Source organism: Lycium ferocissimum, chromosome 7 (genome assembly GCF_029784015.1).
Source record: "Lycium ferocissimum isolate CSIRO_LF1 chromosome 7, AGI_CSIRO_Lferr_CH_V1, whole genome shotgun sequence".
NCBI lineage: Eukaryota > Viridiplantae > Streptophyta > Magnoliopsida > Solanales > Solanaceae > Lycium > Lycium ferocissimum.
In genome coordinates this window covers 59,636,906-59,664,467 of record NC_081348.1, presented here as the reverse complement: position 1 = coordinate 59,664,467, position 27,562 = coordinate 59,636,906, and the positions used below count along the sequence as shown (strand labels likewise).

Genomic DNA, 27,562 nt, shown 5'->3' with positions numbered 1-27,562 from the left:
TTGTTATATATTTCGAGAATGTTATGTTGTATTTGTGTATTTGTAAAATTCACATTAATATTGGAATCTATTATGATTAGAACTAGTCGTCTTAAGACAACGGTGCTTATGCCGTTTAGTAGACTTTAAGTCCCCAAATGATTTTCAAAACCCCAGAATAAACGTGACAGCTTTGAAAACTCGAGAACAAAATGATCTTTTGCGATACAAGTTTTGATTAAAAGACAAATGATTTCAAAAATCTAAAGTGTTATGGATACTAGCAATAGAACCCGTGCGATGCTCGGTTAACAATAAGGAAAATTAGTTATCTTAATATCTTAATTTATTCTAGTAATAATTTTTATTGCATCTGTTTGACATAATAATACTTAAAATAATAAATTATGAAATATGAGAAACAATTATGAATAAAATAAAGTTTAGCGTTATCAACAATGTAAAATTTAATTTGTAGTCTTATACTGAAATTTAAATTAATACCCATGTTGATTATTTTTGTTGTACTGTTTTTGTTACGGGGTATAGTGTTTTCTTCAAGTAATACCATGTGACTCAAATTTAAGTAGAGGCAGACACAAGGAAAAACAAAATCTCCAGTAAATCAACATCAAGTTTGGTCAAATAAAATTTGCAGGAAAGATATTTCACTGGCCAAAAACAAATCAAATAATTATCAAATTGATCGTCAAAAGATAATTGACTTTGATGTATTACAATAACACAAAACCCCACCCACAATCAGGAAAATGAAAAAGAAAAAAATAAAAGAAGAAAATAACCTCACTCTATTTCTTAGGACGTTTCAAATACAAGCAGACACTTACTGTACACAAACGAAATTACAAGTATAGCTTAAAACTTAAATGCAGAACTACACTAGAATAGCAAATGATAGATATTTGACTCAGCAAAACTAGTCATTCACAGCATCCTTCTCAAACTGTTGAGTTGGTCTCTGCTAGCACCAAAACTAGCAGGGTTTCCAGGGCCATGAACAGCTTCTGTACTAATTCACATTGTTCAATAACTGTACAGCAACCATGTGCAGGCCTTCCTTGTTTGTTGCCTAAACATATCTGTACGCATGAGTTTGGCTTGATGCTAATGCTTCTCCAAGCTACAAAAACCCATTGTCGAGAATCCTCAAACAAGGTTTATGCAACAATTATGGAAGGCCGAGTGTCAGTATGTTGAATACTTCATCCACAAATTTCACGCCTGTTATTTTAAGTTCTGTAAGTCATTTCTCCCATGAGATGACTACATACGCAAGCAGAATGCTGAACATGAGGTGCACCGAATTGTATGAAGCTCAAAGTACCGCAAGTTCATCACAACTACCAGTTTGCTCTATTTCTGTCTGATTATCTGGACTGGGTACTCTTATATGCTCTCCAAACATCTTCCCAGTGGCCTCTACTTCCACTTCTCTCAAAGTGAGAAGTATTAAAATCCGTGTGTGCTCTAAATGGGCTGCTCTCAGTGCCTCTGCTTTGATTATTTCTCATCTCTTCTTCAAGGTCATAGCGTGAACGCTTCAAGAAAGAAGCAGTAACTCAGTAAAGATTCAAATTTCAGCAAACAAGAGATGTACAATTTATAGAAGAAAATGTTAGGCAATCACGGCCACCTCCCTAAGCAAAGAAGAGGAGCAAAAAATACTAAGCAGATTAGCACATCCAGGTACCAAATAAATTTAGTGCCATGATTAAACACGATCAAGGGTATGTTTGGTATGGAGGAAAACATTTTCTCTAGGAAAACAAGTTTCTTAAAAATGCGGAAAATGGGGAGAACAAGTTCCATAAGTGACATTCCAAGTTCATTGTCTCCCCACCCATCCAACGCCCCCAACCCCCACCACCCACCACCCCTGAACCCCCACTCCCCACCCCATCCCTCCCCTATAGTATTTTGCTTGATTACACATAAATGTGCTCTAGGGATAATATTTTTTTCACTTACCAAACACTAGAAAATAAGTAAGAAACCCACTTGTTTTCCAAGAAAAACCAGGGCGAGAAGAAAAAGAACTGTAATATGAATGGGAGAAGTTCTTTCTTAACATGTTCTGAGAAAACTACTTGAGTTCAAATAGTTATTTTATAGAAGACATACTGGTCATTTCAAAAAAGGGAAATCTCTCAGGCTGTTCTTTCTTCTAGAGATGTTTTGATTTTATTTCTAAAAGGAATTTTATTTTCTTTGCCAAACAAACAAGTTTTGCAATTTTCAGAGAAATTTTTTTCCCAGCGCCACCCATTTGAAGTCTCCTGATCTGTGTTTTCCTCTCATTTCTTTGCTTCTAATTTGACGTTTAATTCTAGGTCTGTTTGGATTCTTACTCGGGTATGAGAAATATTGAGTTCAATAATTCGGTTCAAGTGTAGCACAACGATTATAAGGCACTGGGTTAGAGCCCTTAGAGAAGGCAACAAACGAAAGACTGCCGCATAGCCTGAATGTTAGCAACAGGATACAAGGGGATTTGGCTCCTAGTGTCTTAACAATAAATGAAACATAGGTTTAATTTTTTTTTTTTTTTTTTAATACGCTGGTCCACAACAGCACAATGCTTTTCCTGAAGAGCTCCTTGAAACAACAGTCAGATTAGATGGAAGACTCCAACAATAAAGAAAATTCAATTCAAGGGCAAAAGGGCATCTAACTTTCATAGGCTCCACAGTGACAATCTCCCGTAAACTAGGAACCATATACATGGATAAGGCTGAAGACAAGGCATACGATAGAGATAATTACAGTCCAATGCCTTTCGGTGATCTGATTTACAAAATAGCCAGTAAATGTATAGGTTTTGTATATTAAAGTATAAATACACATATAATATACATATTGTATACACAAACTATACATATAATACATATAAATATACATATAATATACATAATCAGTGTATAGATTTTGTATATTTTGACTAGCGCTCGTAATTAATTTTAGCCAACGGGCCAAATATTGATCAAAGCCCAAAAAGATATCTATCTTCGATTATATTTTATACTCTGAAATTAACATCCACTACCAAGCACGTTTCTTACATGAACTTGGTACAAGCCCCTAATTCCATGCCAATCTACATCCTAGGGGAAGATCCACGAGTACGCAAGACCGGAAGAAAGGCCAGCAACAAATTGGTGATTTTACCACCACACATTCTTTGATCTGGTCACAAATTACTCCCAGGCAAACAACCATGAATCAAAACATACCTTTGCAGAGTCCGAAAGCACTGCATAGGCCTCTCCTATCATTTTAAAGAGCTTGTCAGCATCTTTGTGGACTTCTTCTGCTATTTCTTTCCACAGTCCATCATCCGCATTGTCATTTCTAGCCAGTGATTGCCCAGCCTAGATCACCAAAACAACGTTTAGCTAAAGTCACCATAAGTGATGTTATAAAGTAGCAAAGGTCTTCAAAGAACCTTATCAGGGTGATGCTTGAGAGCAGATTTTCTATAGGCTTTCCTAATTTCTGATGCACCAACAGATGGATCAACTCCCCTGTCATTGTAGCATCAATTGTTAGAAAAGCCATTGCATAGTACAAAATCATACACCCGTATGTCTATTCTTAGTTCACAAATAAATACTCTCATACACGCAATTTAAGAAAGAAAGAAAGACTTTTGACATAAAAGTTAAATATGTATAACATACCAAAAGTGATGTAGATTCTCTACCTTTTGGCATACCTCTTGTATACGGGAACTTTTCAATATTAATAAAAGTATTTACCTTGTTCAAAAAATTGTATAACATGCCAAAAGTACCTTTAATATCTTGTAATTTTTAAAATGTCATTTCTATTTCTATAGCTTATCATCAAAGACAAAATGGGAATGTTAGAATTAAAGAGCTCCCAAATATAGAAAGGTGTTAATCTTATGGAACGGACCAAAAAGGAAGAGTTTCATATAAATTGGAATGGAGTAAATACGTGTCATACTTTATTACTACAAGACCAAAACAGACAACTTATCAATTATGTCACAAATCATACAGGATTGACAACTAACATGCTGATGATTGCTCAAAGTAGATATTACCCTATCTGGACAACTACCTGAAGCTTTCAAACAGTTCCCCACAGAAATAAAAATAGTTTCCCATAAAAGTAAACAATTCATACACAGAAGCTTCAACCATGTCTAGACAATCAAAAGTCAAAAAGCTTAAATTCTAATTTATTGTCACTTCCAAAGATCATGTGAACAGTCAACTACAATAAATTTGCAGATAAGTAGAAAGATACGACGGACAACAGACAACTACAGATATGCAACACAATTAGCACAAGGCGCCCCAGGAAAAAAATAGAAACAGTAAACTTAATGCTGATACCAAATTATGTTTTCTCAAGCAGTCCATATGTTCCAAAAGAATGACAACTCGAAAATAATACTCCCTCTATTTTAATTTATGTGTCATACTTTTCCTTTAGTCCATCCCAGAGAAAAAATCGTACTTCCTTATTTAGAAACAATTTAACTTTGACCTTCTCATTTTACCCTTAATGAGATGATTTATCGCCACACAAATGTCTATGGCTTGTTTTAGACCACAATTTTCAAAGGTCCTGTTTTCTTAAACTTCGTGCACCAAACACTACCAAATAAATTGGGATGGAGGGAGTATTTCTGGAAATCAATAACTTGACTGAATTAAGAAACTCACAATATGAGGTAAAAATTCAAGGGGATTTCCTTTCTGGCTTCTTCCTCCATGGTCGAAAGCTTTTGCTGTGTTTGCCGAATCTCATTTACGAAACTCATTTTGGATGCAGATCCACCAGCTTTATTTTCCATATGCCTTGTCAAAAGGGATACAAGTCGCTGAAGATCTGAAGCTGCTCGTCCATAATCTCTGATCATCTCGAAAAGAGAAGCTCGTCTTGAGAGTGCCTGCATTAGATTGTGTTGACATTTAACTGAAGATATACTGTACCCTAAATAAGGTAACTAACTCTACAAAATTGCTCTGGGCACTTATTAACTAGAAAAACGCTGCCAAACTGAAAAATTCAATGTACTAGATCACAGGAAAAATTTAGTGTAGTCAAACAAAGTTCTCGGGTAACATTTAAAACTGTATGAAGAACTATTGTGATTAACCAGCCAGTGCATATGAGAGAAACAATAAAACTACCATCCTTGACGCAGTTACTCACTCAGCAAAGAACTTCATGAAGCAAATGAGAAAAAAAAATTCCTATTTAAGGTCGGCTTATGGCTATATTCTTCATAGTAATGTGCAAAGCGTAAAAAGAGAGAGAGAGAGAGAGAGAAGAGATCATCCGAAACAATTCCTAGAGATGTACAAACTTCACAATTACTATAGACAAAAGCCTCCATGTGAAAAAAACTAACTCTTCATTTTACACAAATAAGTGTCTTTATTTGTTGTTCTTTACTGTTTAACATCTCAACAAGTATCATCTAAGTAAACTAGGAGAACCTGGTATATAGTGCAAGCTAGACCTCGAGAAAGCGCACAATCATGTCAATTGGGATTTTCTGGATTTCATTATGTAAAGAATGGAATTCGAGGACCCGAGAAGAAAGTAGATTAGCTTCTGCATAGCTATCGTCAGATACTCGATCCTAGATAACGGCAGCCCATGTGATTTTTTTTTTTTTTTTGAACAGTTAACATTTCTATTTTTCTATTATGAACAGAGAAATACACCAATAGTGTACTTCAGTAGTAACTAGTAATTACAAGTAGTAGTCACAAGAGCAAAACCTACCACCTATTCCTTCATAAGCTATCTAAAATCTTAGCTATGTCCTCTGCCTCCTGAGGGAGTTCATGAATATTCCAAAAATAGAAAAACACTAGACAGTTCATTTTTAACTACTGGAAAGTGACACTTTTATTTTCAAAATCAAAACATCTCTGATTCCTCTCCTTCCATATTGTCCACGAGATGCAGGCTGGGACAATCTTCCATCTCTCCCTATGTCCTGACAGATTCCCATCTCTGTTCCACCAAGCTAGAACTTCAACTGTACTCCTTGGCATTGTCCATTTTAGATCCTTCAAAAAATCTGCCAAAGTTGTTCTGCCACTTTACAGTGTAAGAAAAGATGATTAATCGTCTCTGCTTCAGTTTCACAAAAAAAACATCTGGAACATAGTTGACGACCCCTCTTCATCACATTATCTTGAGTTAAAACAGCCTGTCTAGCCACTAACCAAGTGAAACATGCCACCTTGAAAGGAATCTTAACTTTCCAAATCAACTTCCAAGGTCAGAATCCCAGTTGAGTATTTCTGTTATGAATGCATTTGTAGGCTGATTTGACAGAGAATATCCCCTTCTTTTCCTTCATCCAAACTAGACTGTCCACATTAGTGGAAAAATCTTTGAACTGCTCAATAGTGTTGTAAAATTCTGTCAACCTTTCCATCTCCCAGTTATTGAGCAATCTCCTATAACTGAGATTCCAACCAAAATTATCCCTAACTTCCAAAATAGTTGCCATCTTCTGTTGGTTCAAATTATAAATCTAAGGATGCTTCAAAGAGTATTGACCAACCCAAACATCGTGCCAGAAATGTGCTTTCCCTCCATTTCCTACTCTAATCTTGGAGTTATGCCATATTTTGGGCCACAAAAATTTTTTGGTAGCTCGAGAGGTCTGGGATCCATTACTTCCATGTTGTCTTTACTGGTTAGGGAAACGAGAATAGAATGGCGGATAGAGTTGTGACTAATGAATACCTGAGGAATTCCTCTGCAGCTTTTGGGCGTCAAGACATTGTAAGAGCTATACACTTCTTATTCACAGATGAAACTCTAATATTTTGTTGATGCCGAAGAAATCCTTGAGATTGCAGGATTCAAGCTCGCCAACCACTTAAAATTTATATCGGTTTGTCGGCGGGCTCATCAAAAAGAGACACATCAGCAAGTCATCCGGTTGTAGAAAGGGCAGAGAAAAGACTTGCAGGTTGGCAGAAAAAAATGTGCGTCACAGGGGAGAGAAAAGAAGTATTAATTAAAAGCACTCTATCAGAGCCCAAGGTAGAATTAAAGATTGACACCTTCTTTGAATTATTCGACCTCAATACATCACAGGAATCTGACTCCCTGCATGTAATACATCAGCCACTGGAAACAACTGGGACTTTCGAGGTAACTGAGGAGGATGCATTAACCTTGTCAAATTGGGATAATTCTGTTGACAAACTCAAGGTGGGAGATGAAATAATTGAAGATGGAGCAAATTAAGGAGGACATACATGGCTACTACAAAAAACACTACTCTGGAGGTGAAGTATGGAGGCCTGAAGCTAACTTTGATGACCTTGGTTGTATTCCAGGGGAGGAAAAAGTTTGGGAAAAGAATGTGCACCAGATAAAAGCCCTGGACCACATGGCACACCATGGCTTTTCTTCAAAAGTCATTGGAGTTTTATTAATCAAAGAGGTGACGGGAGCTCTTAATCACTTTCACCAAAATTCACATGGTGATCTCTTGCAATGCTACTTTTATTGCTCTTATTCCAAAGAAAAAAGGAGCGGTGGAATTGAGAGATTACAGGCCTATAAGTCTAACCAGCAGTGTATACAAAATTTTAGCAAATATATTAGCAAAAAGGCTCAAGAAAGTTATTGGCAAGTTAGTCTCTGGACATCAGAATGCATTCATCAAAAATAGACAAATCAGGGATGCAGCCTCAATTGCAAATGAAGCATTAGATTGGAGACTGAAAAGTGATATTCTTGGTATCTTGTTCAAGCTAGATGTGGAGAAAGCTTTTGATCAAGTCAACTGTTCTTATCTTATTTCTGTGCTGAGGTAAATGGGTTTTGGGAATAGATGGATAAGGTGGATAAAGTTCAGTAGTACAGCAACAGCAGCAACAACAACAACATACCCAGTGTAATCCCACAAGTGGGGTCTGGGGAGGGTAGGATGTACGCAGACCTTACCCCTACGTTTGAGGGGTAAAGAGGCAGTTTCCGATAGACCCTCGGCTCAAAAGAAATTCTTTGAGGTAGTTAAATGTGTCGCATGACTTTTGGCAGCAAAAGAGACCACAATGTGCCTAAAAGTACAGAAGTCAGTTGGTGTTTTGCCAAAAGGAAATACACAAATCTTCTCAAAAGATGTCACAGTCCAGGTACCAGAAACCTATGTTGCTCGGACCCAGCACTTTTGCCGCCGTACCCGTGTCGACACGACACTCACATGGGTTTGGATACGGAATTCGTGTCAGATCCGGTCAATGGAGATTGGATACTTTGACCAAATTAGAGAAAAATTTTGAGATTATGATTTCCCAAGATAACAAAAAGTAGAGATTTGAAGACATGGAATCGCATACCTTGAACTAGTCTCTTATCTCTGTTTCAGATGTCTTCAGCATTGTTTGCTTCATATAGCAGGCCAAATCGAAGAAATCAGAGAGTTAAACCAATTGCAAAGTGATGGACTTGCCTTGCGTATATGCAGCATTCTTCCTATTTTGATTTTCATGGTTGCTGGGAAGAAGGAGAGAGTTTGAAGAAATTGGGGAAGATGACTAGGTCAATCAATTGGGGAAGACGACTTGAGTTTCTTTTTGTTCTTTAAGTGTAAAACGAGTTTTTTTTTTTTTTTTTTTGGGTATCAATTCTGAAACACTTGGTATATGGATAGTCCACGTGCACATTATTTAGTACAATATTACTTCATCCAAATTTTGTCCCTTATTTTATATAATTAAAAAAAAAAAAAAAAAAAGAAACACTAATGACCTGCATATACCCAATTGAACTTTTAAATTAAAAAATTATCATAAGAGTTCTGAATTATTTTTTGCATATTATTGTAGCTATATTATTAGAATTTCGAATTATTTTTTGCCGAATTCCCGCACCCGTATCCGTACCCACGAATCTTAAAATTTAGATCATGCCGAGTCCGACCTCTAGATCCGTACCCGTATCCGACACCCGAGTCCGAGCAACATAGCCAGAAACACAAGTTTACTAGCCTAGTGACAGTTTGAATATACTATCTCAAGTTCAGACCAAACTCCTTGAAATGACTCGCTTATTGATGAATCTTAAGATAAAAGGATACACAATAACTTTTTTTTTTTTTTTTTTTTCAAACCAAGGATACACAATAACTAATAGAGGACATTTCAAACCATCATACAAGCATAACTTCATGCAGGAGCCAACTCATAGAGCAAGGCCCTACAGGTCCTTAAAGGAGTTAGATCTTAGTAAACAGTAGTCCAGTCAGTTTCTTCTCTCCAGAAAATGGTATTAGGCAGGGCTTATCTCCTTCTCTTCATTTTAGCAATAGAAGGTCTCACCAAAATGCTTAACAAAGCTAGGCACCTGCAGTGGATTCAAGGTTTTAAGATGGGCATATCATTAGGGGGCTATATCTCAGTGTCTCATTTGCTATATGCAGATGATACGTTGATTTTTTGTGAAGCAGATAGCTCACAATTATTATATCTCAAGGCTGCATATTGATATGCTAACAACTGTCATTTACCCTGTGAATACTGTACCTAAAATTGAGGGACTGGCAGGTACCATGGGTTGTAATATTGGTACATTCCCTACTGCATATTTGGGTCTCCCGCTAGGGGCTAAATTCAGGTCAGCAGATGTATGGAATGGGACCGCAGTGAGAAGATGAAAGGAGGCTGCCGTCTTGGCAACTGCAGCATCTTTCAATGGGGGCAGGTTGACATTGATTAACAGTGTGTTAGACAACATTACAATTGACATCAAGTCCCTATTTCCAATGCCCAGGAAGGTGCTAAGCCAGCTTGATAAAATCAAAAGATCCATTCTTAGTCAAGTGAGTCAAAGTCACTCAAAACTAAGCATAAAGGTGGTCTGGGGATTAGGGATCTTGCAAAACATAACAGGAGTATGTTGATTAAATAGCTCTGGAGGTATAGCTCAGGAGAACCTGCTTTCTGGAAGGAGGTGATCAAGGCTAAGGATGGTGCTGAAAACCACTGGTGCACTAAAACTCCTAGCTCTTCAGAGGGGGTGGGACCCTGGAAGCAAATTAGCAAACATTGGGATGAGTTCTCTCAAAGAATCAGCTTCAAAGTTGGCGATGGTGCTCACATCAAGTTCCGGAAAGATCATTGGTTGGACAATTCTACACTGAAGAAGGACTATCCTAACCTGTTCCAGATTGCTTCAAATCAAGACTCCACCATCGCTTACAATATACTGGCAGCACCTGGACAACTTGAGAAGGAATGTTCATGATTGGGAATTACAGGATCTCCTAGATCTACTGAGCAGGCTTGATAATTTCATCCCTGAAGAACTGTTGGCAGACCACTTTGGGGTGATTCAAAAGAGGGTTCATGTACTGTAAAAGCAGGTTACAGCCAACTTTGCGTGCAGAATCAGATCATTGAATTTTGGCCCTGGAAACTTATCTGGAAGCCTTCCATCAAGGATCATTTGGATTGCCTGGACAGTTCTGAATCAGGCATGTTTAACTCAAGACAACCTTAGCAGAAAAAGTATTCAGCTTCTGAACAGGTGCTCGAGCAATTCAAAAGGTATCAGTCACCTCTTCCTCCACTGTTCAGTTGCTAATGACTAATGGAATATGTTCAACTCTCTTTTGGACTCAATTGGGTCGTGCAGTTTAGAGTCAAAGATGCCTATAAAAGTTGGTGCTCATGGAGAGTTGATAGGACCATCAAGATCCCTGCAAGTATTTTTGGTGTGTTTGGGCTGAGAGGAACCGCAGATGTTTTCATGGAATTTCAACTCAGACACATGCCCTAACAGCAGCGTCTTCTCAATTTATTTTGGTGGAACAATCTTATTATTTAGATAGTTCTGTCCAGCTCTTGGACCTTGTTAGCTCTCTAACTTTATTTTTGTGTTCCCATATGTAATTTCAGCATCTTCTTAATACATCTTAATGGAACAACTTACGTCATCAGGAAAAAAAAAAAAAAAAAAGGTAGAAAGCATATCAAGGATTTGAACAGTACATGCTTTCAACTCCTATGCAGTAATGAACTACCAGAGGAAACCATTTTCTCTTTTCTTTTTTTTTTTTTGAAACTGGTAACTATGGAAACCATTTTCTCTTTTCCTTACGAGCATTTGAGAGAGTTTATATTGGAAAACAAAAGAAGGGTAGTTGAAAGGTTTTCCCTTCAAGGTAAGACTACCAGAAAAGGCAGGAGGCCCAAGAGAGAAATTGTATTCATAGCTGCACTAAAAAGACCGTTTTGAAACCATACCTTCGCATAATTCCCATCAAGGGCAATCGCGAGGCTGCAATCTGCAATGGCATCTGAAATTTGCCCCATGGCTCGGTACGCAGCAGCGCGATTGCAGAAACAGATTGCTGTGAAGGACCGTGACTCAAAATTACATGATACTGCAGCAGTATAATGCTCAACAGCTTCTGCATGCTTTCCTGATTGAAATGCTGCGTTTCCAGCTGCCTGCATCGTAAAGGGTGAATATCTTGAAATGGAAAGCAAAATGTTCTAATTCATTTGTTATCATTACTTTTTTCTCGGGGTGGCAGCATAAGATTTTGCATTACTTGCTCTCAGATATGCCAGGAATCAGAAAAATCCAATGAAGATGACTAGCCAAACAAGGGAGGTGGAGATGGGGTAGGAAAACATTTAAGCTTAATGGCTGAAGAAACAAGTGTGAGGCTATACAGTAGCAAACAAGAGTCTGAAGCAACTAGAAACAAGAACATAGTCAGCTCAGTTCGTACGTCTTTAATCAACAAAATTAGTAAGATGCTAAGATGAGGCCTCACAATACTTCCAGGATAGGTAATAGCACATATTGCAGCCATAGACTAGTTCTGAATGCTACAGTACAAGATCACACTGGACCGAAGAAACTCAGCTGATTGTGTTCCCTTAGTGTAGAACCTAGAGAAAACTAGACCTGGCACCTTATTTGAATCTAGAGGATATCACTGCTTGCAGAACCCAAAATGAAACCATTACAATCATAATGGAGCAACCTTACAATTCCTTTTTGGCTGATGGACTCAGACCTTAAGGAATTAGTATTCAAAGTAGATTATTAGACTCCCAAAAACCATAAAATTTTCGCTATAAACACAAACAAAAGATGCAGATAATTGTATCTTTTATCTTCTTTTTCAGAAGGGTACAATGGTTACTAAAACTGCAGTAACTTTCCCACACTAGGAGCTTACCAAAAAAGGTTAAGACATTAGGGCCCGTTTGGCCATGAGAATTTTTCACTTTTTTCCGGAAAATTATTTCACTTTATTTGGAAATCATCGTTTGGCCATGAACACTCCAAATACAACTTGAAGTTGTATTTGGAATTTGGAAAACAACTAAAACCTTGTTTTCACTTTCATACATTCAAACAACCAAATATTTTTTGCAAAAACTATAACCAAACACAACTCCATCTTGAACTCAACTCCAAAATTCCAAATAAAGTGAAAAATATTTGGTTTTCATGGCTAAAAATAAATTTACTTCCCAAGGGTCAGGCAAAGGACTAGACCTCCAAAAAAAACATGCTTGCTTAAATCTCATATTGCACAAGAATAACTAGTAACACCTTTCTCCAAAATGACAAATAAAAATAACAACAAACACAAGAACTTTGCTAGGAAATTAAGGATTGACCAAAGAATGACCAACCAAAACACTTCAAGCAGCTTCAAAAAGACAAATGATAACAAGAACAATATCTAGTAGGAATTTGGACGTGAATCGGTTAATATTTCAAAAAAGTAGTATTGGAAAGTCAAAGGCTATTTAGAAGTTAAAGTTGGGTTTGGATATTTTTTTTGTGCGTGTGTCTCTACATTGAGCCTGAATGAGTCAGTTGAGCCACCGAATCCCAACTCAACAACCCAATATTTGAGTGGAGACCAAGTTGGCCCAAGCTTGATCCAATTGGCCCTGTAAAATGGCTAGCTAAAGCAGTGAGCCGTGTGTGTTGTTACTTCACATACCATAACACGGGCTCTCCTTAAATGGTGCAACTTAGTATTGACATAACAGTCCTAGCAAACTTAAGTTCCTACAGACTCAAAGGTACAACATAAAATAAAAGTTCTCGCCTTGCGTGATACCTGCCATCTTTCTCATTTATCACGGGCCACGGCTACTAACTAGCTAATGCAGTCAGAGACCATAATTGTTTTTTCTTCTTCAGTTATTGCTATTTCATTTTCCTTTCAGATTTCATCCCAGAAGATTTTCAAAAATATCAATAGGTATATCATTTTACAAGTTTCATAAAAAGATAATGGCCTATAGTTCAAATGATAGGTGCTACATTTAGTTAATAGAAAATACATGTATACCATTAAAAAATGGTATATATAATACATGTATAACCTAGGAATAAGCTGATTATAACAAGTGATAGGTGCTTGCTTAAAAAGGGAAGATCATAAAGCAGAAAGCGCACTCACCTTAAAGCACAATAGCTCACGAATTGTTACAGCAAGAGGAACAACAGCTTCTAAATTCTTGAGTCCACTACTGCAAAGTCAAATTAAATGACTGTAAGCTAACACCTACATGTACAAGAGGATAAACATATGTTCCACAATATAGAAGCCACCTTTCCATTAGACACAACGATTTCTCTTGGTTCTTCAGAAAACTATCAGCCTCTTCAAGCTTCCCGAGATAAAAGTATGACTTCACTATTTTAGAAAAGCACCACAGCCCGGAGGAAGCACTTCTCTCTGTGATCGCACTATCTAACTCTGATGACTGGTAACTGGAATTATATGGCAGAGTATTTGACTTAGCAAATTCAAGTGTCTTCTCACATAACTGGATCACCTCTTCATACTTCCGCAGCTGTTCATTGAACTCAACAAAATTAATTTATTTCAAGAATTCAAAAGATTTCTGGAACACATGGTGCAATATTACAAATTTTAAGCAGTCAAAAATCAACATGGTTCAATGACACAAACCATAAGAAGAGCATCTGCTTTCAATTCGAGTAGTTTCTCTGAATAGGTGCTTATTGTCAAAGCCTCAGAGACCACGCCCAAGGCCAACTCTGCATCACTTGGCCTTCGTCTTTGCAATAGTTCCACACACTGCTTCATGCATTCTAATACCCTCTAAGGGACATTGAAAAAGACCAATCAGCTTTCAGCTTTTCATTTCATCAAGGCAACTAAGTTCATTTTGTTTGCTGAGCATTGAGAAGTTTCTTATGCATTATTATTCAGGAAGAAGCTGGACAAAGAAAATCCAAATCAAAGCTTCAACTAGAATGTCAAGACCAGAATCTATGAGTAAAATTACCTATTCTGACAGCATATGTCTATTTTCTTTTCTTAGCAAAATAATAGCTGTGGTACACAAACAGGAGTGTCCTATAAGAAGCTAATCTAGCAACAGATACTTAAGTGCACCCTCTCTACTTGGGTTCATCTTGTCTATTTTCTCTTCTTTTCCTCAATTTTTGGGCCTCCAAATGACCTTGCATTTCATAGGAGATAACATAAGTAAGTTATTCATGTAGCATGCTTGAGATGTGCTACACAAACAAGCTTACAATTTCTACAGCTAAAGTTTCCAGATAATATCATTCAAAACCTGATGAAATCCGTAGATCTTGTTGGAAGTTTTTCTTCTCTTTTTCTTTCACCAGACAACTGGTGGACTAATAACAAGCTGTGGCATAAATTACATTTATTTTTTTTAATAGTTTTCCTGCCATATGGTGGCAGTGCCCTTTATATCACCCCAAAACGAACCACGTTACACATAAAAGGAGTTATAAATGCTGTGCATCACTCCAAATACCAAATGGACATGCCTATACGATACGCAAAAAGAATTTCACAAAGTTGTGTGTTATTGGTGAGGTAATAATTGCATGGAGAACACAGCTAAGACAACTCAAATGAAGGGGCAGTATAGGTGGTAGCTGTCTAGGGAAAGAATCTGCAAAAGATAAGGCCTGATAAGAAGAATGTAAATGAACGACTGAAGTTAATCATTGTACCTGTGCCTTTTCCAATCCCTCTGAGGCTTCCACCAATATCTTTCTATCCACACACGCCTCTGGCCCATGTTGCAAGCACTTCATGAAAAAACATGATGCATTTTCGACTTCCCCGAGGGCAAGGTAACAGCTAAGAAAATGCAAAACAAAACATAGTTACAAAAACAATGTGTCTACTTTTCCTTCTTTCCATAAATTGTATTAACACTGCTATTTCTTTTTTAGATGAGATGTATTAACACTACTATATACTTCGGCATATTTATACTGGATGCTGGAATGTAATTGTCGACAATATTCAAATGGCACTATTAAAGACCACTAAAGAAAGCTTGTGACTTGAAGCCCTAAATAGTATCGAATAAATTTCTTCAGAGTAGCTAAAAAGAAGCTTCAAATTATACATTTAGCTCACTGAGAAATTTGGTATATAAGCCTTGAATCCAGCAGACAGAAACGGACTAGAGTAAAAGCTGTACCACTGATTCGAATTAATGCACACATTTCCGAAGACAGAGACCATAGTAACTAGGATACATCAACTTTTTCTCCTTTTCTACTTACATATCCAAAGATATTAAAAAGATAAACCTCAAGGCGTAATACCGACGTTCATTTTCTCAAATAAGTGTTTTCGGTGAAGTTATACAAGAAATGCTGACACTTAATGAAAAAACCCAACAACTAGTTATCACATTGGCCCCAGGCTTTGATCCAGTGGTATGAGCGCAGCACGTGCCGTGTGGGTTAGGCGCATGTCACGGGTTCGAACTCTGCTACCGACAAAGAGACTGGTAATTATGGAGAAGGGTATAGATGCAGACAGTATCCACCAAGTTCCGAACCGTGAGCCATTGGCCCTTGTGATTTCTCGGTTATCAGAAAAATAAATAAGTTATCACATTAAAGATAGGTTTTGTTAAAATCAAAAAAGGATCTCAATAATGACAGAATGATAAGCTACTCTTCAAGACAATATTTTACGTGCTTCATGCACTGTGATTGTTTAAAACCGACATGTTTATGCATAGTAAAGGCCAGTGATCAAACTTCTGTCAGCAAACCAAATCTTCAAAAAGATAAGAGGAAGTTAGACCTATACCATATAGAGACAAAAGGAACTCATGAGAAAGAAAAGGTAAAATTAATAACACATGGAGCTTACTTTGCAGCTCGAACTTGGACCCTGAAAAAGTTTGGATCTAATGCAACAGCCTTCATACAATCCTCTAGTGCTTCTCTCATTCTTCCGAGAGCCATACGTGTTGCTGCACGGTTGCTATAGCATAACATTAAAGCCCGAAGACAGCTCTTAGATGTGTCACTTTCAGACACACAGTTCAGTCCTTGTGTGTAGCATTCCTCTGCTTTAGATAAGTTTCCATTTGCATAGGCTTGATTCCCCCTGATATAAATTTATATCACAAGTATGAACTTCGGATAAAAAAAATTCACAAAAAAGGGAATAAATGACTAAACAATCACAAATAGATCATAACCCTATATTGAACAGAGGAAGAAGAAATTGGCATGTATGACAGGAAGTAAAACACATACTAACACAGAGTTAATCCAGCAACAGCATAGGCCGAAAATCTCATCCCAACTTTGATCAAGGTAAATACCTCCATGATTAAAAAAACAACAACATGTACCTCAATCGCCATTTTTCACATGCTTCCTGAGCAGCCATGCTTGCAGCAACTGTTTCATGGTTGACCTCCTTGACCCTAGCTGGTTCATTATTGCCCTGGCTATGGCTTATCATAGTAGGTATATCTCCTTTCTTACCCTGAGTGGGAGATGAAAGAGAAGATGATCCAAAAAATTGCACGGGTGAGGAGTAGGACAATTTTGTAGTTGAACTACACGAATCATTAATGAGCTTCGTTCGATTTTTCTTCTTCTGTTGGCGTGCTGCTGCTGCTATCTGATTTTGAGCAACAGAGGATGCAGCAAATATGAAGCTACCCTGGCAAGCCTCTTCTAAATTTGAAGCAACATTAAACTGACTTCCCCCATCACTATCTTGTCTCTCAATTGTTGAACTGGAAGTCACTTCAGTATCTGCTGCAGTTATGAAAGAATCAGCAGTACTATAATCTAAATGCTCTGTAGCAGATTTGAAGCTTTCAGTCTCAGTCTCAGTCTCCGTATCTACACCATGATGACTAGAGTGTCTAGATTCTGCTTCTTGTGTTTCATTGTATGTCACATCATTTTCATTGATATTCATGCGTACTGTTGCATCTACCAGATCTTCATCTGCTACATCATTTGAAACTGCTGGATGTGAATCACTAGATCCATAATTCTCATTCATAATGAACGACTCATCAGAAGCCACAGAAGTTTCTCTTGAAAGTGTATTATCTGCTGACGTTTCGCGATATGGAGAAATATCCATTGGTGAATATGGTTCGGAAGGTTCAGCATTCTCTTCTGAACTTCCTCTCAAGGCAAAGTCTTGAGCAAAGTTCATCGGCGTTGAGAGTGTTGGCTTAGGTTTCCCTTTCTTTTTCTTGTACCTGGGATCTTTAATTGCTTCCCTTCTACTTTCTATTTTCTTACTTAAGCTTCCTTTAATAGTTGGTGTAAAATTTTGCATTACCGTACCATCAGACTTGGTAGTGAAACTAAATTCAACCTTCTTTCCAGTTCTATCAGTTGATGGTGCTTCAAAGTTACTCATCACAGATTCACCAGTATGAGGGCCTAGATGGACCTGATTAGTAAAGTGATTATTCTGCGTCCTTGCCTGAAATGAGAACCCTGATGGAATCGAATCTGAAATTCCAGCGGCATTCTTATTGCCTGAAAACTCAGTCTTCCCTTTATCCACATTTATTGCAGAAGCAGGCATATTGGTCTGTGTTTGACCAGCAAGGCTTCCACTAGGATCGACTTTTACCTTCTCATTAGCAACAAAAGAACCCATAGGCTCATTTATATGCATGTTTTTCATCTTATCGTAGAGCAAGTTCTCCGAGCTTCCACCTCGAGAGCCACTTTCCTTATATGCATTGTCCTTCATGTCATTTTCAGTTCTTTCTTTGATATTCAACTTGTTCATATCATTCATGAGTTCAACTCCTACACCCCCACCAAATTTATTATCAACATTGCCAAACACGTTAAACTTGGATTTTACACTGTCCATATTACGCGCTGAGTCAACATTTCCCTCACTTTTGATATTCAACTTCTTCTCCACCTCTTTGCTTACCATTTCATCAAGTTTCGCATCGCCACCCGTAAACACAAAAGACCCTCCCTTATCATTCATTTTCTTCTCACTTTTGATATTCAACTTGTTCTCCACTTCTTTGCTTACCATTTCATCTTCTTAAACACAAAAGACCCTCCCTTATCATTCATTTTCTTCTCACTTTTGATATTCAACTTGTTCTCCACTTCTTTGCTTACCATTTCATCAAGTTCCGCATCGCCACCCGTAAACACAAAAGACTCTCCCTTATCATTCATTCTCTTCTCACTTTCAATTTTCAGTTTCTTCATTTCATCAATAACAGGAATTGTACCAAACAAACCACTATTATCATAACTACCACTACTTTTACAAGCTCCAAAAACAAATCCTTTATTACTATCAACCCCAGAAGCAAAACCCACATTCCCAAATTCCCCATAACCCGACCCGAACCGACCCATATCCATTTCTTGAATTTGGTTCTTCCTATTACCAATATCTACATTAGCACTCCTATCAACCCCAGAAGCAAAATCCGCATGCCCAAACTCCCCCTGACCCGACCCGACCCGACCCATATTCATTTCTTGAATTTCACCAACACCCTTAAAAGGGTTGTTGAAAGATTGTAACTTTCTATTAACACCCGTGTATTTCTTCTTATACAATCTTGGTTTTTGCAGCCTTGAGGGACCAGAAGACCCGAATGGATACGGGTTCGGATCTTGAACCTGACCCGGTGAAGTAAACCTAAGATTGTGATCCATTGAAACCCCCCACAAAATGCTTTCTGCTCTCAAAAACTATTACTACTATTATTATATGAAGATTGAGTGTTAAAAATCCGACCTTTATGATGTGAATCGCCGGTATCGGTCAACGCCGGCGACATATGTCATCTAATCGGACGGTCAGCGTTTACTTGGATATATTCATGATCAATTTCAAGAATCCTGGAGTTTGTGGGAAATATCAAAAGAAGCTCGTGTAGGAGGGTCTCGTCTCTTTCCTTCCTATTTTAATTTATTTCTTTTGGTTTATTTTTTCATAATTGTTGTTTAATTATTGTTGTGGGGTCACAATTTTTTGATCTTGTGTGTGTATTCAATTTTTCCATAGCAGGGCTAGAACCCCGAGACGCAAAAGAGTATATCATCACTGCATCACCTCCCAATACATGCATTGGAGTGCTTCTAGGACCTGTTTTGGGGGCCCATTTCCTTATAAGGATTTTGTCTGAGCTGATCCAAAGAGAAAAATGGCCCATTTGCACATTTCCCATCTTTGGTATGAATTTTTTTATTTTTCGGGCTCTTTGGTTTCTTTTCTTTCTTGATCATAAGGGACTTTGGGTTTCGAACGTACCGTTTTTTTTTTTTTTTTTAATTTTCTTTCTTTCTTTTTTGTAATGCTTATTTTTTAAAATGTCTTTTAAATTGACCTTTCACAATTTTCAGGGCCATATAATAATTAATTGGTGTCACGTGTCATTGCGAAATTAGTTTGAACCATTATTTTAACATGATTGTGATGTGTGTTTGTAAATACTTGAATTAGTATTATTTTAATATGATTTGAACATTTAAGTAAATATATTAATCCTTGCTGATAATTTAGTATAAAGAATATACCGATTTATGCAAGCTGGAAATAAAATAATCTTATTATTCGAGTTTTCTTAGAGATTGACTTGATCATAAAATTTTACCATTTGTATTGCAATAAAATGATGCACTATCAGATGGAAAAGGAGCTATGTTTATATCAAAGAATGATAATGCTGTGGTAGTAAATTTGTTAATTGGTTGATACTTGATATTAAGGAGATGGGCCAAGATCCGATTGAGGACAGTGAGAGGAGACTCGGAGGATATCCTGTCGTGATGTGGTTGTACCAAGGATCAGCACTTAATCCATTTTTATTTGCCTCGGTAATGAATGATTTGATGCGGCATTAGGAGGCGTCATGCTATATGCTATTTGCAGTAACATAGTTTTGATTGAGAGACATGCAATAGAGTTAATGATATAAGCTGGAGGTTTGGATATAGGCCCTGGAGTTTAAAGGATTCAGGTTGAGCAAGACTGACCTTTGAGTACTTGAAGTGTAAGTTCAGTGACTAAGCCATAAGGTAGATGTGGAAACAAGGATTGATACATAAGTCATCTCCAAAAAATGAAGTTTCAAGTATCCTGGGTCGATATACAAAGATTGACGAGGAAGCTACACATCGTGTTGGAGTGGGATGGATGAAATGGATGCTCGCATCCGGTGTCTCGCATGATAAAAATGTGTCACCAAGACTTAAAGGTAAGTTTTATAAAGCGGTTGTTAGATTAGCTGTGTCGCAGGGATGGAGTGTTAGCCGGTTGAGAACTCGCACGTTCAAAAAATTAAAGTAGAGGAAATGAGGTTGTTGAGATAGATATGTGAGCATACTAGGACACTTAGGATTAGGAACGATGATATTCAGGACAAGATGGGAGTGGCCTCCGTGGTGGATAAGATGAGGAAGGCGAGGCTGAGATGGTTCGGGCATATGAAAAGGAGATGTATAGATGGCCAATGAAGAGGTATGAGAGGTTGGCTATGGTGGGCCTTAGGAGAGGTAGAGGTCGGCCGATGAAGTATTGGGGAAAGATAATTAGACATGACATGGTACACTTGCAGCTTACCATGGAGCTGACCCTAGATAGGAGGATATGGAGATCAAGTATTATGGTAGAAGGTTAGTAGCTAGTCTAGCATTGTCTAGTCTCCTATCAGTAGTATTATTCCTCTACTATCTATGGGTGGCCATAAACATCGAAAACTGAAAAATCGAACCAAACCGAATTAATTCGGTTTTTCGATTTCGATTTTTTGGTATTTCGATTCAGTTTCGATTTTTTTTAATAACAAATTCGATGTTCGGTTCCGGTTCACCGGTTCTTCAATTTTTCGGTTAAATCGAAAATTTAATGGTCACTTTTGAATTGAACTTATCTGTCTGTGTTTTTTTATAAGGACTTATCTATCTATATACTTTTGATCTGTAAACACGTTGTGGTCTGGCAGTTTTCATTTGGATAGTCATTAGCTTCTATAATAATAACTCGAGTCAATATTAATTAAGCCACCTTCAGGGAGTATTTTATGGTATATTGGTATGTCTAGAAAGCTATCTAGTAGTTAAATGCCATTTCCATGAACAAACTTCCTCTATCCATTTGTTATTCAACTCCATCATTTACATCATCCAGAAGTTACAGTGGTGCTACCAACATAGCATGAACATAGCTAAGTATGTCATGTTGTGATCATTCTCTTATGTTGTCTACATAGTTAAGCCTCGAAGCGAGGCGCAAAACATGTCGATGAATTGAAATAGACCATTTTGAATTAAAATAGCTTAAAAAGAAAGTCCATTTTACAAGCAGAAAACCGAATTAGAAAAACCGAAACCGAACTGAACCGAACTTCACAAAACCGAACCGAACCGAATTAATTCAGTGCGGTGTTCGATGTCCACTTTCAAAAAACTGAAACCGAAAAAACTGAACCAAAGTTTGAAAAGCCTAACCGAAGAACCGAACGCCCACCCCTACTACTATCTTATGCTTTGATTTTATTATTATCCGTTGTTTTCTTTACTTCAGTTATCGTACTATTTGATGTTCCTACTATATTTACTGTATCTGCTTTCCTATTGATTTTGATATGCTTTACTTGAGCTGAAGGTGTATCAGAAACAACCTCTCTACCTTCATAAGTTAAGAGTAATGTTGCATACACATCACCCTCTCCAAACTCCAGTTGTAAAAGTATACTGAGTATATTATTGTTGTTGTTTTTGCATCGTTTTTTTCCGAATACAATCAATGTATTATGAATTCTCTATTGTCCAAAACTGTGCTCAAAACAATAAACGTCGTTAGTAAAATAATGTTCAAACAATGAAATAATATTTTAATAAAATCAAAAAAACAAAATGAGAAAAACACTATCCGAGTCCACAGAATTCACTGTGTGTCCTTAAGGAATTTAATCCCCTCATTGTACTTGAGGTTATGGATTACTTCCTCCCAGGCTAAAATGGATATACCTGTTGATGGTATAGCGATACCTCAAACCCCACCAACTTCGTTGAATGCAAATTCGACGATAAATCACATGACTCTACTATTATTTTATTTTGAAAACAAATGCAGAGAACAATTTAGAGGGGAGAAAAAATTCAGATTTTTGGTGTATCAAATTTGAGGCAAAGCCTTTGAATTTATAGATAATGAAAGGGTGAGATAGAGAGGTGCAATCCAAAAGGTGTCTTTTGGGTACACTCCAAAAGGTACCTTTCTCATTTCCCATTCACATTCTAAAATCCCAACAATTCCCCACATGAATGGGGAATGACTCTATGATTAAAACATGCATAAAAAACTGTGTGATTCGTAAGCAAGGATTAATTGCATCTGGATAAGTAGGTTTCCCTTTGAACTTTCCGTAGTGAACATATGCGGATATACTCGGTCAAATATCTTTGAACCGTCAAGTTTTGGTGTATACCTAGACAACCACATGTTACACAACTAACCCTTTAACCGTCTTTGGTTCCCACTGTTGTGGTCGTTTCAGCCATGAATATTGCCTGGTTTCATAAGTGCATAGAGCATGGGCCTTTACCTACCATACTCCTCGAAGAGGCTTACACTTCGCACTTACTTAGGTGATTCCTAAACGTGTCATCCTGTAGATACACTATCTGGTCATACCTGCCAAACTTAGAAACCATTAAAAAGCTTAAGCTTTATTAACTCTGTTTACCCCTTAAAAAGGTAACAATTGAATTTGTATGTGGTTTAAAGGATATGCGATTTGATTTATTTATAGAACAAAAGAATAACAATAGCGAAATAAAGATTGCGAATAGAAAAGTAAGAAATAGCCTAAGTGTTGATTGCAACGAGTGGCCCGGACTGAGGCCTGAACTCCTCGAACCAATCTGTGGAAATTTTATCACTTTGATAGCAAGCTTTTGGTATAATCGTGTAGAAGATAGTAAAAAAAAAAAAAAAGTAGTTGCTATGAGGATTTACTCCCCTCTATTTATAGTACAAGTATTTGTGTTCAACAAGGTAAGTAAATCAATCACGATAGTGATCCCCGAAATTTCGGACTTGACAGTTGCATGACGCGCCGTGTGGAGTGAAATCCACAACGGACCGGACTTCTCGCCCTATCATCAACTAGAAACGTACTCTTTGCAGAATTGTCAAGTCAGGTATCCGAGTCCGAAATGCTCCCATCCGATTAGGACTAGCTCGGTTATCCACCGCCCTCGTTTTTGTTCCGTGTCGATCATGGGGTTGGGATCATAGACCATGGTTTTTACCGTATATAGATAGTCCCTCCATTTTCCGGAGGAAAGTATTGACTCCGGGAAATGGATCTGAATAGAGCTGAGCAGTCCGTACCAAGCCGCCTTTGAAAAGACATTCCATCACTTCTGCACTCTGCCCGATTCCTGATTCTTCATTATTACCACCGCCTTATCAATCTCGAGAATCCACCCCTTGTCAGAACTTTTAAACCGCTTTTAACTTCTTATACTTTTTAATATATAAAGCCCATGCTACATATCTTTGCCATGCACTTGGCACAAACCCTAGGTTTCAAACCCTTTCAAAAACCCTTATTTACAACTGCTTGATTCTAAACCTCCTTCTTAACAATGACTTCCATACCGTTGCTAACACAAAGCACGGATCACCCTTCATCACTACCACATCCTCCGTTGTTGTCAGCGATGGGAGCAACCAGCCCTGAGGAGGAACTAGAGTTCCTCGCTGCTGACATCCTCCCTGCCGGCTTCAAATATGCGAACAACTGCAAAGTTTCTTCCCACCTTGAATATGTGGAAAAATTCGAATCTTATATTAGTGCCGCCACTATTCCCACAGTTCGGAATGATTGTAACTTGTGTGCGGATGTCAACGTCGACTGTTGAGCAGGGTAAGAATCAACCACCATATTACTGGTTATTCGTTGGCTTATACTTACCCTTTTGCTATTGGGTTTTCTCTTCCCATTCCCCAAGTGATAGAGGACTTTTGCCGCCGATACCGCGTCTGTATCGGCCAAATTGCTCCGCAGATTTGGAGGCTCGTGTACTGCCTCGATATTTTGGCCAACATAGCTGGGGTTTCTTTTACCCTTGACCATCTGATCCATATTTACGTTCCCCGAGTGATCCGAGGTAGCATAATTCATTTGTACCCTCGTGGGGCTCGAGGACTTATAGACCCTGAGGATGATTTTGACAAGGAATGGCTACACCGGTTTGTTATGATTCGCACGAACCAACTTCGCATTCTCTGTCCGTAGGTTTCCCCGAAGTGTGGAATCCTACTCCAGATCCAACTAAACTCGTACTCGTAATCACTATCTTTAAGTGGATAGTTGCACTGTTAGACGCCTCTCGACGCGGGCCACTTTCGACAACATGGCGCCCGAAGGTTGGAGTAGGCAAACCACGGTGAGTTTTAACCAGCTTGTGAAATTTCTTGTTCGTTTTCACAACCTAAACCCGAACCTTTGCTGTGCCCTTACGAAGACACCCCCTACGAAGAGACCCTCTTTGAAGGGAAAAAACATTAGGAAAGAAGATACCGGAGATATTGTTGAAAAAAAGGGTGGGAAAAGGGCCCCCTTGGGGCCAAAAAACAAGGCGGGGGGTCCCCGGAGCACTTCGGCCACTCTTTCGTGGGGTTGGCTCGGGCCCATCACGCCGTATCCCCGGGGTCGTGGGGCAGGTCTCCGGGGACCAACCCCGAGATCATTCTGACAAGATGATCCATTGGGGCAAAAAAAACCCTGGGTTTGGGTTTTGGCTTGGCGAGGATACCGGTTCCCAAATACATTTTTTACACCAAAGCATCCAAGGCAAAAACCCAAGTTCCCCAACCTTCTAACACGACGGGCCGGGGTTTTTTTTGTCTCTATTTTGGGCCATATGTTGGGCCATTTTGTTTTTTGGGGTTTTTGTAACCGAGATTATGGGTATCCGTCGGAAGTAGTAGGAACTTTTTGGAATTTAAAACAAACTTCCTTGATCGGAATGTTTTCCATTAGTTTTTAATTTCCCCAACCAACTCCGGGGTTTTTTTTTTTTTTTCCCCCGAATCATCAACCCCCGGCTTGCCCATAGCTTTCCGTAAGTTTTTGAAAAACCGGGGGTAACCCCAAATGTCTTGTCAATCGTCACGTCCGTCCGACTTCGACACGTGTGTCTTTCCATCGCCCCCCCCTTCGGGTTTCCTAATCAATGCGTTTTTTAACCCTAATTACCCCTTTTTTCCCATAAATAGTTCGTCCCCTTTCATTTTTACTTTTTACATCCTTCAAAAAAAACTAAAAAAACCCATCTTCAACTCTTGCTTCCTTCATCTAAGAAACTAATACTTCGTCGAACTTCAAATTTCGTTGGGAAACTTTTAAACTAATTCTTTGTGAGTCTTCACCCTACCCCCTTTTAATTTATCCCGTTCTTCGGGGGTTTTTCCAGGTCTTCAAATTTTTCTATAAAAATCTTTTTTATTTTTTTTCTTCCTTCACCAAAGCTTTATCTAAAATGGTCTCCAGCCCAAGGTCTTTTTCTCATTTTATTTTTCCCGGGTTTTCCCGATCCACCGAGACCGAGGTTAAAGCCCCGTATGAACCCCGACGTAAAGTCGCATCCCCCATATACCACTCACTGGGTTTCAGTAAACCCCAGAGGTAAAAAAGCCGGGCCGAAATTTTTGACGTCAAAGGGTTTTTTCCCGGGTTGGGAAATACCTTATCCCCGGGTTTGGGTTTTTTTTGTTTTTGGGGACCAATTTTCCACGAAATTACAATTTCCCGGAAGTGGAAAAATTTTCCGTCCATACCTTCTCTTTTACCTTCAATTTAAATCCTCCGATCGACGAGGACTCGATAGGCAAGACATATAAACCTGCCTTTGTACAAATCTTAATGTTTAGCGGATCGTCACAGATCCATTTTTTGGCAAATAACGCCCCTGCTTACCCCGCACCACCGATCCATCCGTATCTCCCATATTTCGCGGGATGGGAAACTTACAAGAATGTGAAGTACCGATCCTTTCCAGTGTCGATGAAAACAAAGATCGAGGTTGGCTCGAACACGTTGTTCGAGTCGACCGCGGAGACTCCTCGAAACTATCTCCCTTCCCCGGCAAGGAATAAAGCCCATATTCATTCGCGTTTCGACTTCCTCCGTTCTGTAAACTTTATTCGTCAACGTTTTTGCCCCTTTTTGTTGCTCCAAGAGGGTTACCGGATACCATATCCGGTTTTGGAAGCTGGAGGGTTTGACATAACGGCGTAACACCCCCACGAACTCTGTACTTGGAAAGACCTTTCTGTAGGCAAGTGGGTAGCAAAAAACCACGGTAAGCCACCGTTTATTTGTTTTTTACATTTGTTGTACCACTTCGTAGTCTTCACCGCCGGGCACGACGGCCATGCAGTCCGCAGGGCAAGGCACTAGACCCGAGCTCTGGGTGCCCTCGGGGACAGAGGAAATGTTGATCCGGTAAGGTGGATCAAGTCGCGAAGGCTTCAAGGAAAAAAAGAGTAACCCTCCAAGCCCTCGTCCCTCAACGAGTCGAAAGGAAGAGGTCGGGGAAGAGAACTATTCGTACTCGTATGTGAGAGACGTTCCCGAGGATGCTATTCTCATGAGATCCGTCGGTACCGATACGGCCGCCGCCACCGGTGCTAGAACAAGTGACATTCCAATCTATACGATGGAGGGAAATAGACCGGGGGGATTCCCACCGCCGGGCGATGATATTACCCGATTTGCCACTGAGAACCACCCCCGAGGGTCCCATTTTGAGAGGACGACCCGTTTTCGTCGAGAAAAAAGTTTGAAGCGGCCGTGCCACTTTCTCCCTTCCCCCGAGGGAAGAGGGAATTGACAAATCTCGAGGCCGGCCCCCCCACCTCCTTCGCTAGGCAACCACGGGTTCAATCTTTGTCACGACCCATTTCGACTAAGTCGTGCTGGCACTTACCTTTCTCACCTCGATAGTGAACTCTCAACCCAACGATAATAAAAACATAAAAAAAAAGAATAACCACAGAGAAAAGAATAATTACGTAAGTCTCACAATAATATATAATAGAAATAGTGCGGAAATAAGGAAAATTCCTCCAGGGTTTGGGCTAAGTCATACAAGAGCATCTAACGAAATTACGCAAGTCCGGAATATAATAATACATCAATCCGCCCATGTCCGAGAGAAAAGTAAGCAATAATAAGAGGGCTCTTTCACAAGGCATTACCCC

General features: G+C 38.7%; 1 protein-coding gene across 1 annotated transcript; it reads right to left on the bottom strand.

The window, feature by feature from the left end:
* Nucleotides 1–651: 651 nt before the first annotated feature.
* LOC132065786 (uncharacterized) lies at nt 652–18,650 on the bottom strand. The gene is made up of 11 exons (XM_059459325.1): nt 16,674–18,650; nt 16,184–16,423; nt 15,019–15,148; nt 13,973–14,125; nt 13,609–13,853; nt 13,457–13,526; nt 11,262–11,468; nt 4,695–4,921; nt 3,443–3,521; nt 3,231–3,368; nt 652–1,538 (listed from the first exon to the last, which is right to left on the bottom strand). The coding sequence occupies exons 1-11, from the start codon at nt 18,353–18,355 to the stop codon at nt 1,368–1,370; spliced, it is 3,342 nt and encodes a 1,113-aa protein (XP_059315308.1). The 5' UTR covers nt 18,356–18,650; the 3' UTR covers nt 652–1,367.
* Between the last annotated feature and the right edge of the window lie 8,912 nt (nt 18,651–27,562).

What these genes read in the sequence shown, in the direction of transcription:
- LOC132065786 (XM_059459325.1), bottom strand. Translation starts at nt 18,355, where the DNA reads ATGGTAAGCAAAGAAGTGGAGAACAAGTTGAATATCAAAAGTGAGAAG. An exon ending in TGTGAAAAATGGCGATTGAG is followed by an intron (nt 16,424 to 16,673) that starts GTACATGTTGTT and finishes AATTTATATCAG; the next exon opens with GGGGAATCAAGCCTATGCAA. An exon ending in TCAAGCATCACCCTGATAAG is followed by an intron (nt 3,369 to 3,442) that starts GTTCTTTGAAGA and finishes TTGGTGATCTAG; the next exon opens with GCTGGGCAATCACTGGCTAG.